Source organism: Barbus barbus (assembly GCF_936440315.1).
Source record: "Barbus barbus genome assembly, chromosome: 2".
Taxonomy (NCBI): domain Eukaryota; kingdom Metazoa; phylum Chordata; class Actinopteri; order Cypriniformes; family Cyprinidae; genus Barbus; species Barbus barbus.
This window is the reverse complement of record NC_136730.1, coordinates 18829473-18841646: the sequence shown is the minus strand read 5'-3', so window position 1 is coordinate 18841646 and position 12174 is coordinate 18829473. Positions and strand designations below refer to the sequence as shown.

Here is a 12174-nt window from a genome sequence, read left to right as displayed (position 1 = left end):
ACAAAATTGTATTATTTAATGTAAAAACAAATAATATAGGTTCTAAATTGTTATGTGTATCCTATTCTTGGTTGCAGCAAGTAAAGAAAATCTAAGACACAAATTAAAATAGCCTAAACAGCTTTATATAAATGCATCATCATCATTCATAAAAAAACCCTCTGATGTCCGAGTCATTTAAGAGATCGGTTCTTTTGAACAATACATGCCAAAGAACCGATTCAACCCGGCGGAGTATTATTGGACCAATGCGCTTCAGCTTTATTGCCGAGTCAATCAGATGAACAACACCCGCTGATTCAGGTAAGAAAAGCAATCTCCCTAAATAAAATATTACTTTATACTTTGCATTTTACCTTGAAATACATATTATGAGTGTCTGGTTTACGTCAAGCCGACTGGATTATTTTGTCCGTGGCTGTAAATGTATGATACTACTAGTGTGCTGCTTGTGCTCTCACTGTATGTCATCTTTGTTTTGATAAAGTTGCGAGTCACTGCTCCAAATTGATACAGTTTATAGGCCAGTTAACAAACAATTACCACGTAACTTGTTAACCACCGCAGAAATAGTCAAAGCTCATACCCGAAGTGAGAGTGTTTTGTGAGGGTCTGTTAGCCTGCTGGCCTGTGACATTTACACTTCACCCTTCTTCAGTGTTGGTTTGGAGATCTTCCAGTGTCTGTCCTCTGTCGCTGTTATGACCCCCTCCGTCGCCTGTGCTAAACTGGTGGTTGTGGAGATTATGAGATCTGATTTAATCTGTTATGATCTGGATGTGGCTAGTTTAGCGTGCTAGCTGCTAGCGAGAGTGTATCTCTGAAGGGCGTCAACATAAACACATCTGTTTGTATCTTTACTTTGAGCTGCTGATTTTTATCTTTGCAGTTTGCGGAACATTAGAAACGTAAACGTATTGATTATTGGAAATGAGGAATGATTGACTTTGCCTTACCAGCATTCACTATGGAAAGCAAAGTTTACCCCAAAAGAGTAAATTAATGAAACATGCATTGGGGATCTTTTCAAGCTAAGAAGTTTTCGAAATCTTTCGGTACTTCATTATTATTATACGTTATTCTTTATTAGAATTCCTATAATTACTGTTATTATTGGGCTCTAATACCAAGTTATGTGTTTTATTTTAGTAGTATAATAGGAATATTTAAGTAATATAATAATGATACAACAGTGACTATGGAATTGCCATGTTAAATGTCTAGCTTGTGGATTTTGATTTGAAAATAATAATAAAATCAACTCAAATATAAAGCAAGCACTACTTACAATGTCAGTGAATTGATTCAAATAAAAATATTTAACATGACTGGATTCCACGATGGTTTTTAAGGTTAAAAAAATGAAGGTTGGGGGCAATTATTCTCCCTAATTAAATGATTAACTTCTGTGGTTAGTTGTGGTAGTTAGGTTCATTACATTGTCGTTTTGGTTGTGCAAAGCGTAATATGAATGTTTTGTTTGCAATAAATATGATTTGAAATTTCAAGTTAATTAATGTATGTAATTTGATCTTTACCAATAGGAAAAAAAGTTATTGTAGATAAGCTAAAGTTGTACATTTTGTGTTTTTCACAGAATAGTTGAGCTGTGATATCAAAATGGATGCTGACAATGAAGCCAAAGGTATAGAAAGTATGAATTCCTGGTATTGTCTTTGACAAGCAACCTTGCATTTTTCACATGAGCTATTTCTTGTACAGTCTGTATAGCTTTTAAAATGCTGACACATTTATGAGCTGGCAGAGAACGATTTTATGTTACTTAAATTGTCTTGTAAATTATTATTTTTTTGATTCAGGGTGCTTCTCAAACAAAAGGCATTATAATGTTTCAGTGTAAAAGTTTAATGAAGCTTCAGCACATCACTGCTGCCAATGGTTTAATGTAAAATATTGTCTCATAGGTTCTTTTGAGAAATTTGTGCAATCTCACAAACCTACTAGGAGCAATATCAAAGGCGAAACAAAAAATGTTGAAACAATAGTGCTGTTTTGCGGTGCTGAACATGATTTTATGCTTCCTTTAGGATGGATGTCTGTTTGTGGAAAGGACTGTGTGCAGTATAAACTTTCTTTGAGAGTTGATAGTCATAAATAGCATTGATTTTGCCATCGATTCATTTTTTTTTTTTTTTTTTTTTTTTTTATGCTGGTGATGACATGATGTTATTTTCAGGTAAGGCGAGCGACCAGGTGATGCAGAACCCACAAGCATTGGCAGCTCTTCAGGACAAAATAGACAGTAGTGCTTCCATCATGGACAGGTAAGCAAGACAAAATATTTGAAAGGTGAAGCAAATTTCTCTTACAAACCAAACTAATAACTTGGAACCAAAGAGACTAAGAGGACAAATATAAATTTTGTATCCTCATTGTTTTTATTTCTGGTCATGACATGGTCATTGTCATGTTTTTATTGTTTCCTATCTTGAGGTAGGAATCCTATCTTTCCTATCTTCCTATCATATTTCCTGTGTGGAATTTTAAAACTGGACATTGCATTTTTATTGTTCCTCATGTTACATAGAGTGACAACCTTGCCGGTGTAATATAACCGTCCATCTAAGGGGGAAAAACTCTAGTCAGACCATCTGCCTGTAACCTAAAATCTGTCTCTGCATGTTGGGTTATAACAGAGAAGTCAGTCCTAATGGTGTGTATCTATGTCTTTGTATGTGTCAGCTTGACGATGCCCAGCGAGAGCTCACTCACCCGTGAAGGCTAATTCGTTCTCTGAGTTTGGCTGTAGTTGTAGTGAATGAAAACAATGACACGGACAACAATATTTGCACAAAACAGCAATAATCCATTTGTGCATGAACACTGCAAGACCAGACATAAGGCTTGTGGAAAGAGGGCTGGCTGGCAAGCCACTTTTATGTTTAAACCAGCTAAAACAGATTCAGTGATTGCAGCGCACACTTTATAATAACATCTTTGCTTTTTGCATGAAGCGTGCGACTCGACTTATCAGAGGTTAAGTACATTTTGCGATGTGATCTGAACAGGGATCTTGTATCTCATGCTCTTACTTCAAACCCATCTGTTGACCCCAGAGAGCAGGGAAATGCACTGGTCCAGCTGTGCAGTACAGACACCCATCTGCTCACACAATGTCTTTCTTCTCTTCCTCTCCCAACTTCTTTTCAGCTTACCAAAGTCTGTGAAAAGAAGAGTCAATGCCTTAAAGAATCTTCAGGTTAACAGCACACACATCGAAGCCAAGTTTTACAAGGAGGTGCATGAGCTGGAGAGAAAGTATAGCGCTCTTTATCAGCCGTTATTTGACAAAGTGAGTTGGGTTTGTGTGTGTGTGTGTGTGTATCTATGTATTTATCTTAGCATTATAATATTGTATGCTTTATATATTTACATATGCTACAGTTTTAATTTGATTAAATAAAAGTATATTTTTATTCAGAAAGAACACATTTAAGTTATTAAAAGTCACCGTTTAGACATTTGTCTCAATAAAAGATTTCTGTTTTAAATAAATGCCCTTTTTTAGAATTTTCTGTTCTTTAAAGTATCCTGAAAAAGTGTAAACCACACTTTTTACACAAAGTTAATATTAAATATCAACTGTTTTTCACAATTGATAATAACAAGAAATATTTCTTAATCACCAAATCACATTTTAAGATAATTTAGGATAAGGATCATGTGACACTGAAGACTGCTGAAAATTCACCTTTGCATCACAGAAATAAATACCATGTATAAATAACTAAATAGATTGAAATAGAAAATGTTAAATTGTAATAAATTTTATTAGTATTACTAATTTTTGCTGTATTACTGTTAACCCGTTTTTTTGCTGTATTCTTGAAATGTAGCCTTGTTGAGCATTAAAAAAAAAGACCAAACAAAAATATGAAATAATCTTACCAAACTACTTCAAACTTTTGAACTATTCTGATCTCAGACAGTACTTACAGCTAATGTAGTGTTGACAGACCTTCTGAAGATGGGCCCAAGTATGAAATGAAAGATGAAGCTGCATTGCGTCTAAAGTAGACCTTGGATTTTCCATAAAAAGAGCTCTCAGGTAAATAGCGGGGAAAGCAAGTGAAGAGAAAATTCAGGGAATTCAGAAGTGATGCACTCTTAAAGAGACTTCATCCAAACCAGGAGAATGCATACTTTGATTTAATAGTTTTAGAAAGTCCTGAAAGAGAAAAAAGATTGAGCAATACATTTGACAACCTACACAGGGCTGCTACACAAAAGAAAGAGAGATACTTGTGCAAACTAAATAAAGTAATTAAAACTTTGAGACAAAACCCCAAGAATACTACAATTAAATTAATTAACATTAATGATTAAACGTTGATTAACAAAAATGTATCTTATAGATATAGCATCTTTTAATAAGAATTGTATGTTTATGTATATGCTCTTATATGCACTGAAATTCTTTGTTAGTGTTCTCATACTTAAGATGCCACAGACATTGTATACTTTGTATGTGCTTTACTGTATTTGTTCCATTTTATTTTATATACAGTATTTACCTTTTAGAATTTAAAAGATATGGAAATAAATATAGCGCTTGAAATTCTTGCCAATTTAGTTCCTCAATGTTCTGTACAGTGCTATGAAAAGGTTTTTGCCCCTTCCTGTTTTTGTTTTTTTTTTGTATATTTGTCACACCTAAAAGGTTCAGATCATCAAACTAATTTTAATATTACACAAAGATAACCCGAGTAAATACAAAATGCAGTTTTGAAATAATGATTTAATTTATTAAGGGAAAAAAGCTGTCCGAACCTGCCTGGCCCTACATGAAAAAGTAATTGCCCCCTAAATCTGTTTGTGCCACCCTTTGCAGCAACAACTGCAATCAAGAGTTTGCGATAACTGGCAATGAGTCTTTCAAATCGCTGTGGATGAATTTTGGCCAACTCTTCTTTGCAGAATTGTTTTAGTTTAGCCACATTGGAGGGTTTTCGAGCATGAATGTCTGACTGTTTAAGGTCTTGCCACCGCATCTCAATCGGATTTAAGTCCGGACTTTGACTTGGCCTCTCCGAAACCTTCATTTTGTTTTTGACTTGCTGGTGAGTTTTGTATCATTGTTCTGCTGCATAACCCAAGTGTGCGTGAGGTCACAAACTGACAGCCGGACATTCTCCTTCAGGATTTTCTGATAGAGTGCAGAATTATTGGTTCCATTAATTATGGCAAGTCATCCAGGTCCTGAAGCTGCAAAGCAGACCCAGACCATCACACTACCACCACCATGTTTGACTGTTGGTGGGAAGGGAAATGGTGTGTGGCCAAGTATGGTGACTTTTATGGCGGAGCATTGCTGCGGAGACCGGGGAGCAGTTGGGGTTCGGTGCCTTGCTCAAGGGTCTCATCTCAGTCGTGGTATTGAGGGTGGAGAGAGTGTTGGTTATTCACTCCCGCACCTACAATCCCTGCCGGACCTGAGACTCGAACCCACGACCTTCGGGTTATAAGTCCAACTCTCTATCCATTAGGCCTGTGTTAGTTTTATGCCAAATGTAACATGATAAACACCTTCCAAAAAGTTCAACTTTTGTCTAATCAGTCCACAGAATATTTGCCCAAAAGTCTTGTGGATAATCAAGATATTTTTGGCAAGTGTGAGATATGAGTCTTTGTGTTCTTTTTGGTCAGCAGTGGTTTTTGCCTTGGAAATCTCCCATCATGGATGCTGTTTTTGCCCATCCCTTTCTTATTGTTGAATCATTAACACTGACTTTAAGGCAAGTGAGGCCAGCAGTTCTTTAGATGTTGTTTTGGGTTCTTTTATGACCTTCTGGATGAGTTGTCGTTGCGCTCTTGGAGTAATTTTGGTTGGCTGGCCACTCCTGGGAAGGTTCACCACTGTTCCAAGTTTTCTCCATTTGTGGATAATAGCTCTGGCCGTGGTTCGCTGGAGTCCCAAAGCCTTAGAAATGACTTTATAACCCTTTCCAGACTGATACGTCAACTATTTTGTTTCTCATCCGCTCTTGAATTCCTTTAGATCGCGGCGTGACGTGTTGCTTTTTAAGCATGCTTCACTTTGTCAGACAGGTTCTATTTAAGTGATTTCTTGATTCAACAGGTCTGGTAATAATCAGGCCTGGGTTTGGCGAGTGAAATTTAGCTCCACTTTCTAAAATAATTTGGTTAATCACAGTTCTTTCATGATTTAACAGGAGGGGGCAATTCATTTTTCACGCAGGGCCAGGTAGGTTTGGACAGTTTTTTTGCCTTAATAAATGAAATAATCATTTAAAAACTGCATTTTGTATTTACTTGCATTATCTTTGTGTAATATGAAAATTTGTTTGATGATCTGAATCTTTTAAGTGTGATAAATATGCAAAAACCTTTTCACGGCACTAGGTTTCAGTATGGCTCCAAAGCACAGAAAATCTCCTGAGCTCAATGTGAGCACTCCTCTCATTGGTCTGGATGGGTAATAATATGATACTCTTTCACAAGTGAGCTTTTTGTGTGTTTCCAGAGAAGAAACATTGTCTCTGGAGAAGTGGAACCCACTGATGAGGAGTGTGAATGGCAGAGTGACCATGAGGATGAAGCAGCATTAGCAGTGAGTATCATCTGTCCACTCGCATTGAAATCAGACAGAAGAGCAGCAGTCTGAGGCATACCCTTCATTTTCAGGAAGATCTGAAGAAGAAAGCTGCTATAGAGGAAAAGACAGAAGATGCTAATGAGGACAAACCCAAAGGAATTCCAGAGTTTTGGCTCACCATATTCCGGAGTGTGGACATGTTGAGTGATATGCTGCAGGTGAACCAGCCGAACATTAGACCTTCTCCTCTGTAGACTTCGCTATTCTTTTCTGAGTAATGGTTATTTCATGTTTTCTTTTGCCCTGTAACCTTGTACAGACAATATGCAACTATATTATGTGAATGTGAATACAGTTATATATTTACTCAAATATTATGAATACAATTTCATAAAAAGACGGTAATGTTCAAATACCACATATTTTCCAGAGCACTTGAAATGAAAAGAGAACCTGTTCTGTCCATAATGCTCTCTTTCTCAACAGGAGCATGATGAACCAATACTTAAACATCTTCAAGATATTAAAGTGATATTTTCTGGTCCTGATCAGCCCATGGTAAGGACAGTATTTGAAGGTTCTATGTTGATTTTAAAGTGAACCCAGTGAACTGATTTTTTTTAAACCAAAGTTCTTGTCATAACTGCTATACCAATCATTTTAATTGTACGTATAAATGTATTTCATTATTCCTTTTTCTAACACAGACCTTCACATTAGAGTTCCATTTTGAACCCAATGAATACTTCACCAACACAGTCCTCACAAAAGTATACAAGATGAAGTCTGAGCCAGATGCAGAGGATCCGTTTTCATTTGAAGGACCAGAAATCATCGACTGTGATGGGTGAGCACTTCTCAAACAATACCTGCTTGAATTGTCAGCATATTTTCACACTTTTTCATTATTCATCTCTTCTTTTGGCAGGTGTGAAATTGATTGGAACAAAGGCAAAGATGTGACGGTAAAAACGATCAAGAAGAAACAGAAGCACAAAGGCAGAGGGACAGCGAGGGTCATCACCAAACAAGTGCCCAATGACTCCTTTTTCAACTTTTTCAACCCTATTAAAGGTACGCAACAAGATGTGTGTGTGAACTTTTATAAATGCTAATAACAGGAGAATGAGACTAGTAGGTTGAATTGCACATTGGGAAATCATAAGATGCACTAGAATGCAGAGGAAACCCGAGTGGCATAGTGTGTCACGATAATTATGGTTCTTTAATATTCTTCAATATTAGTTATCTCATTTAAGTGTTTTCATATTATAAGCCTACTCTTTTGCATGAAGTCACAAATATTTCTTTTCTTTTAGTTTCACCAGACAAAGAGTTGGTGAGTATTTTGTTTCTTTATTCTTTCTGGTTTTAACTCAGTTATAGGTAGGCAATTAGTTGGCCTGATATGTTTCGTGGTCACAAAAATAAGATGTTATCCAGCATTATTTCTTCTGAAAGACATGAGGGGTTAGTTTACTTTTGAAAGAGAATCTTTTCAGAGAAGTAGACTTCATTTTTCGTCTTCAAATGATCAGAAAAGTTGAGCTCGCTTTCTTTGTGTTCAACAGGATGAGGATTCGGAGTACACTATAGCCACAGACTTTGAAATTGGTCATTTCTTCAGAGAAAGAATCGTTCCGAGAGCAGTTTTGTATTTCACAGGAGAAGCCCTGGAGGATGATGAAAGTGTATGTACTCTTGACTGTTTCTAGACTTATGATATCTATGGTTTAACAGAGTAGCTGCAATTATTTGTAATATACATTAATTTGTTTGTGTCTGTTGATGCAGTTTGAAGAGGAGGAGCTGGATGAGGGTGAAGAGGAGGTGAGTTCACTTTATACATTTTGAAGATAAATTGAGGAATCAGTGTTTTATGGAAATTTACAGTTGAAATCAGTGATGTGTTATATGATATTATGTTCAATTATGTAGACTAGCGCTCTGTTTTGTGTGAAATAGGGCCAAGATGAGGAGGACGAAGATGATGAAGAGGAGGGAGATTCCAAGGTCAGTGTGGATTTAGATTTTCTTAACTGGAACTGAAATGTAAAAAGGAATTACTTAATTGTCTCTTTGTTCAGCGTTCCTCAGTCTCTGTAACTTAATTTTCTGTCTTTTTTTGTATTTCTTTGGATGAATGATTGTGATTTATTTGCATGTTTGATGATGATTAATAATTATTGTGGTTGTTCTCTACCTGCTGTTCTGACCTAGTGACAGGCATAAGTCATTCTCACCTCATACATTTCTAGGTAAGAAAGAAATGTCATGAGTCCATTCTAACCTTTGCCTTCACACATCGCTCTCGGCCTCAGCCCTCTCTTTGTGTCTGCTATCCCATCCCTACAGCGCCCCTGTGACATTATACTAAGCCATATCATTAAGGCCTTGCCCAAAATCTCAGTATAGGACTGTAACGGAAAAGAGAAGAGGACAAAATCACAGCTGCTGTATTAGTTAGAGAATTTTGGACAAGGTCCTTCCATCCATTTTGCTTAATAGTTATTGATGGTATTTAGTAGGTCAAGTACTTTTCCAGCTCAGATATGTGACATCCTCTTTTGAATACATAATATCTTGCTATAACTTTACATCCACCTATTCAAGGTGACTATAGCATCCATGCACTGACATGGAAGACTTGAGGTCTACATTGACATTAGAGCCTGATCCTGGAGTGCTTCAGTACTGGGGTTTCTTGTCTTCTATCTAATATTAAAGGGATCATATCATACACTCCCGTTCAAAAGTTTGGGGTCAGTAAGATTTTTTTTATTCAGCAAGGACTATATGACATTAAAGACTGGAGTAACGACTGCTGTAAATTCAGCTTTGCCATCACAGGAATAATTTAACCAAAACAGTCTTAAATAAGTTTTTCTTGGCCCTTTCAGTCATAGTGACTGGATGGGTCAAGTTTCTGAATATGTGTATCATGAAAAGTGCTATACAAATAAACATGAATTGAATGATTGGGGTTTACAATGTCAGAGACTGTAGGATTGCAGAACTATTTTTTTAAGCAGCTTATTACTTCAATAAATGATCTGAAAAGTTCTGAAAATAATTTTTTTTTCTCAAAAGTTGAAGTGAGATTTGGTTGGTCGTGATATGACCCCTTAATGCAAAGCAACTGCTTCAGACGCATCACGTTTTCTTTTGGTGGATCAGGCTGTGGTGAAAGACACTTTCTCGCATTTAGTGATGATGTATCTGCAGTGCAAAAGAGTGGTGATTCACTTTAGATTTCCTGACGCTTTTATCTCAATTATTGACTGCATTCCCATTGTTGATGCTACAAAGGCCTAGAGAGATACGTCAATGTAAATGTGCTTTCATGAGCCACTCTTCTGTGATGAAGATATATCTCCCTCTATCTCCTGCACTCCTCCTGTAGTTGCAGATACTGTATCAACATATTGAATAAAAAAGTTCTCTCTTCCTTTCCCCATCTGTTTTATGTTTTTTTTTTTTTCAGACCGGGGATCCTCAGCCTGCAGAGTGCAAACAACAATAGTTTGGATCCCTCACTCCTGCCACTGTCAAACCCCATCAGCTCACCTAAAATCAGGCCTGTAGTGCGGCGTACATTCTCTGATGAGCACACCATCCAACAAAACAAAACATGATGATGCAGTACATTGGTAAACTAGTTTTTTTTTTTTTTTTTTTTTTTTTTTTATCCTACAAAATTAGCTTACTTTAAAATTCAGTTGCTATACAACAACACTATAGATAAATTGGGCAATTCCAGATTACAGTTGGCCTTCAGAATGTAGATATATACATAAGTGTAAAACTATTTTTTAATTCATGATTTAAACATGTACAGACATAATGACTTCAGATATGTCATTGCATAGCCAAAAAAAAACAAAAAACGCTGACTTGTGGGTTTGAAACGATCTTGCAAGCGTTGTCTTCACATTCAGACAGGTGAAATTTTAAGCCTGAATAAAATAAATGGAATTGTATTCTGACTTCCTGCGCACATCTAACCTTTGTCAAGGTTGTTTGTATTTAACAAATTGTTTCTCTTCTCACTTTTGAAGCGTTCTGTGTCATGGGCATAACCATTTTTTTTACACAATATATCTATTTATGTACTTTTTGAACAAAACTGCATGTTTATGCACTTATTTATTTATGGAATGTGCTAGCTAGCTAGCCAGTCCAACTAATGTGTCAGCGATATCTTGCAGGCATCAAGTAATTGTGTTTAATCATATCCGGCCTCTTTGCAATATAAATATCTAACATTTCCATCTTCATTTGACTTTCTCTTGAAGATCATAATTTAAAAAACTAAATAAATCTCTGCACTCCACTACATAAGTATGCTCAGTCGATGTAGTCTTTAAAAAAAAAAAAACATATATTTCAATATACGTTATATATCCATAATGCTGGAGTTGCTCAATTTAGATAGTAAGTATTCAAAAACGATTGGGCAAAAGTCCACTGCCAATGGTCACTGAATTCTGAGTGAACTGCAGATGATTACACATGAAAGTCACATCCTCAAGATACAACATCACGTCCCAAAGTTGACTGAATTAATTTATTTTGTGACTTGATCTCAAAGGTTACTCAGGGTTTTTTATGCCAAGATGACAGTGTGCGAGTATCCAGCATGGTGAAACTGTTGATATCTAACCTGCTTCATGTTCTCTTTTGTCTTGAAAAAGAAGGAAGACTTTTGAAATGTGGTTTTAGTTATAACGGAGTTATTTATATATCTTTGTTATTGTTTTGAACTCTGTCTTGGTCTTGTGTTTGGTGGATCCCTGAGAGCATATGTTTTGCTAATGTATGTACTGTACCCAGTTGATTATAGCCCCTTTTAGCATTTAAAAAATGCTTTTGCTGTACTGCCCAAGCACTAACAAAAAACCCCCACAATAATAATAAATTAAACAAATACTTTTATTGCCAAAGAGAGTGATCTGATTTGACTTTACCACAACCTTTACTGTATTTCAGGTCTGGATTTTATTTGAAATGATTAGATACTAATGCTAAAGAATGAAAGTTATGTTGAAGGAATGTTTTGAGTTCAGTACGAGTTAAGCTTAATCAAAAGCTTTTGTGATTAATTGCTACAAAAGATTATTCAGATTGAATCCCAGATTCAACAAAAAAGCAATATCAAGGTAACTTAAAATACTTGCTTTGGAAGTCAGTGGAGCCCCATTTTGTAAGATTTAAAAGCAGAAGTGTGAAACATGTAATTCTATAAGTATTTACCTTATTTCTTCTGTGTTGATGTGAAAGAGTCATGCTTTGGAATTGGTTGTTTCCAGTCCAGCTTTGATTTTGAGTATTGAATGTAAGGATGAAGTCAGCTTCATTTATAATGAGAAAAGAAGTAACCTTAGACTGAAAGAAATGAATGAATGATAAATCACTTTGAAAGTTCGAGACCAAATGCCTAATTAAGTTAGAAGAATAACCGTTACAGATTTTGCAGCATTTTACCATTAAATATCACAACTTAATTATTTTTAAATGATAAAATTAAAGTGAATTTCTAAAGTGATAAATTATCCATCTGTTGTGACCGTTCTATGGTGTTATTGTGACGGATGGTA

General features: G+C 36.0%; 1 protein-coding gene across 2 annotated transcripts; it reads left to right on the top strand.

Moving 5' to 3' along the window:
* Positions 1 to 205: 205 nt before the first annotated feature.
* Positions 206 to 11520, top strand: LOC306878955 (nucleosome assembly protein 1-like 4). Of its 2 annotated transcripts, XM_079431589.1 has the most exons (15): positions 206 to 303; positions 1598 to 1645; positions 2198 to 2285; positions 3172 to 3313; positions 6506 to 6592; positions 6667 to 6795; positions 7064 to 7135; positions 7285 to 7424; positions 7506 to 7651; positions 7897 to 7916; positions 8149 to 8268; positions 8372 to 8407; positions 8543 to 8590; positions 8798 to 8835; positions 10062 to 11520. In XM_079431589.1, exons 2-14 carry the CDS (start codon positions 1621 to 1623, stop codon positions 8798 to 8800), a joined length of 1056 nt encoding a protein of 351 aa, XP_079287715.1. In that variant the 5' UTR covers positions 206 to 303; positions 1598 to 1620; the 3' UTR covers positions 8801 to 8835; positions 10062 to 11520. The 2 variants fall into 2 exon arrangements, with proteins under 2 accessions (XP_079287715.1, XP_079287714.1); XM_079431588.1 differs by lacking the exon at positions 8798 to 8835.
* The last annotated feature ends 654 nt before the right edge of the window (positions 11521 to 12174 follow it).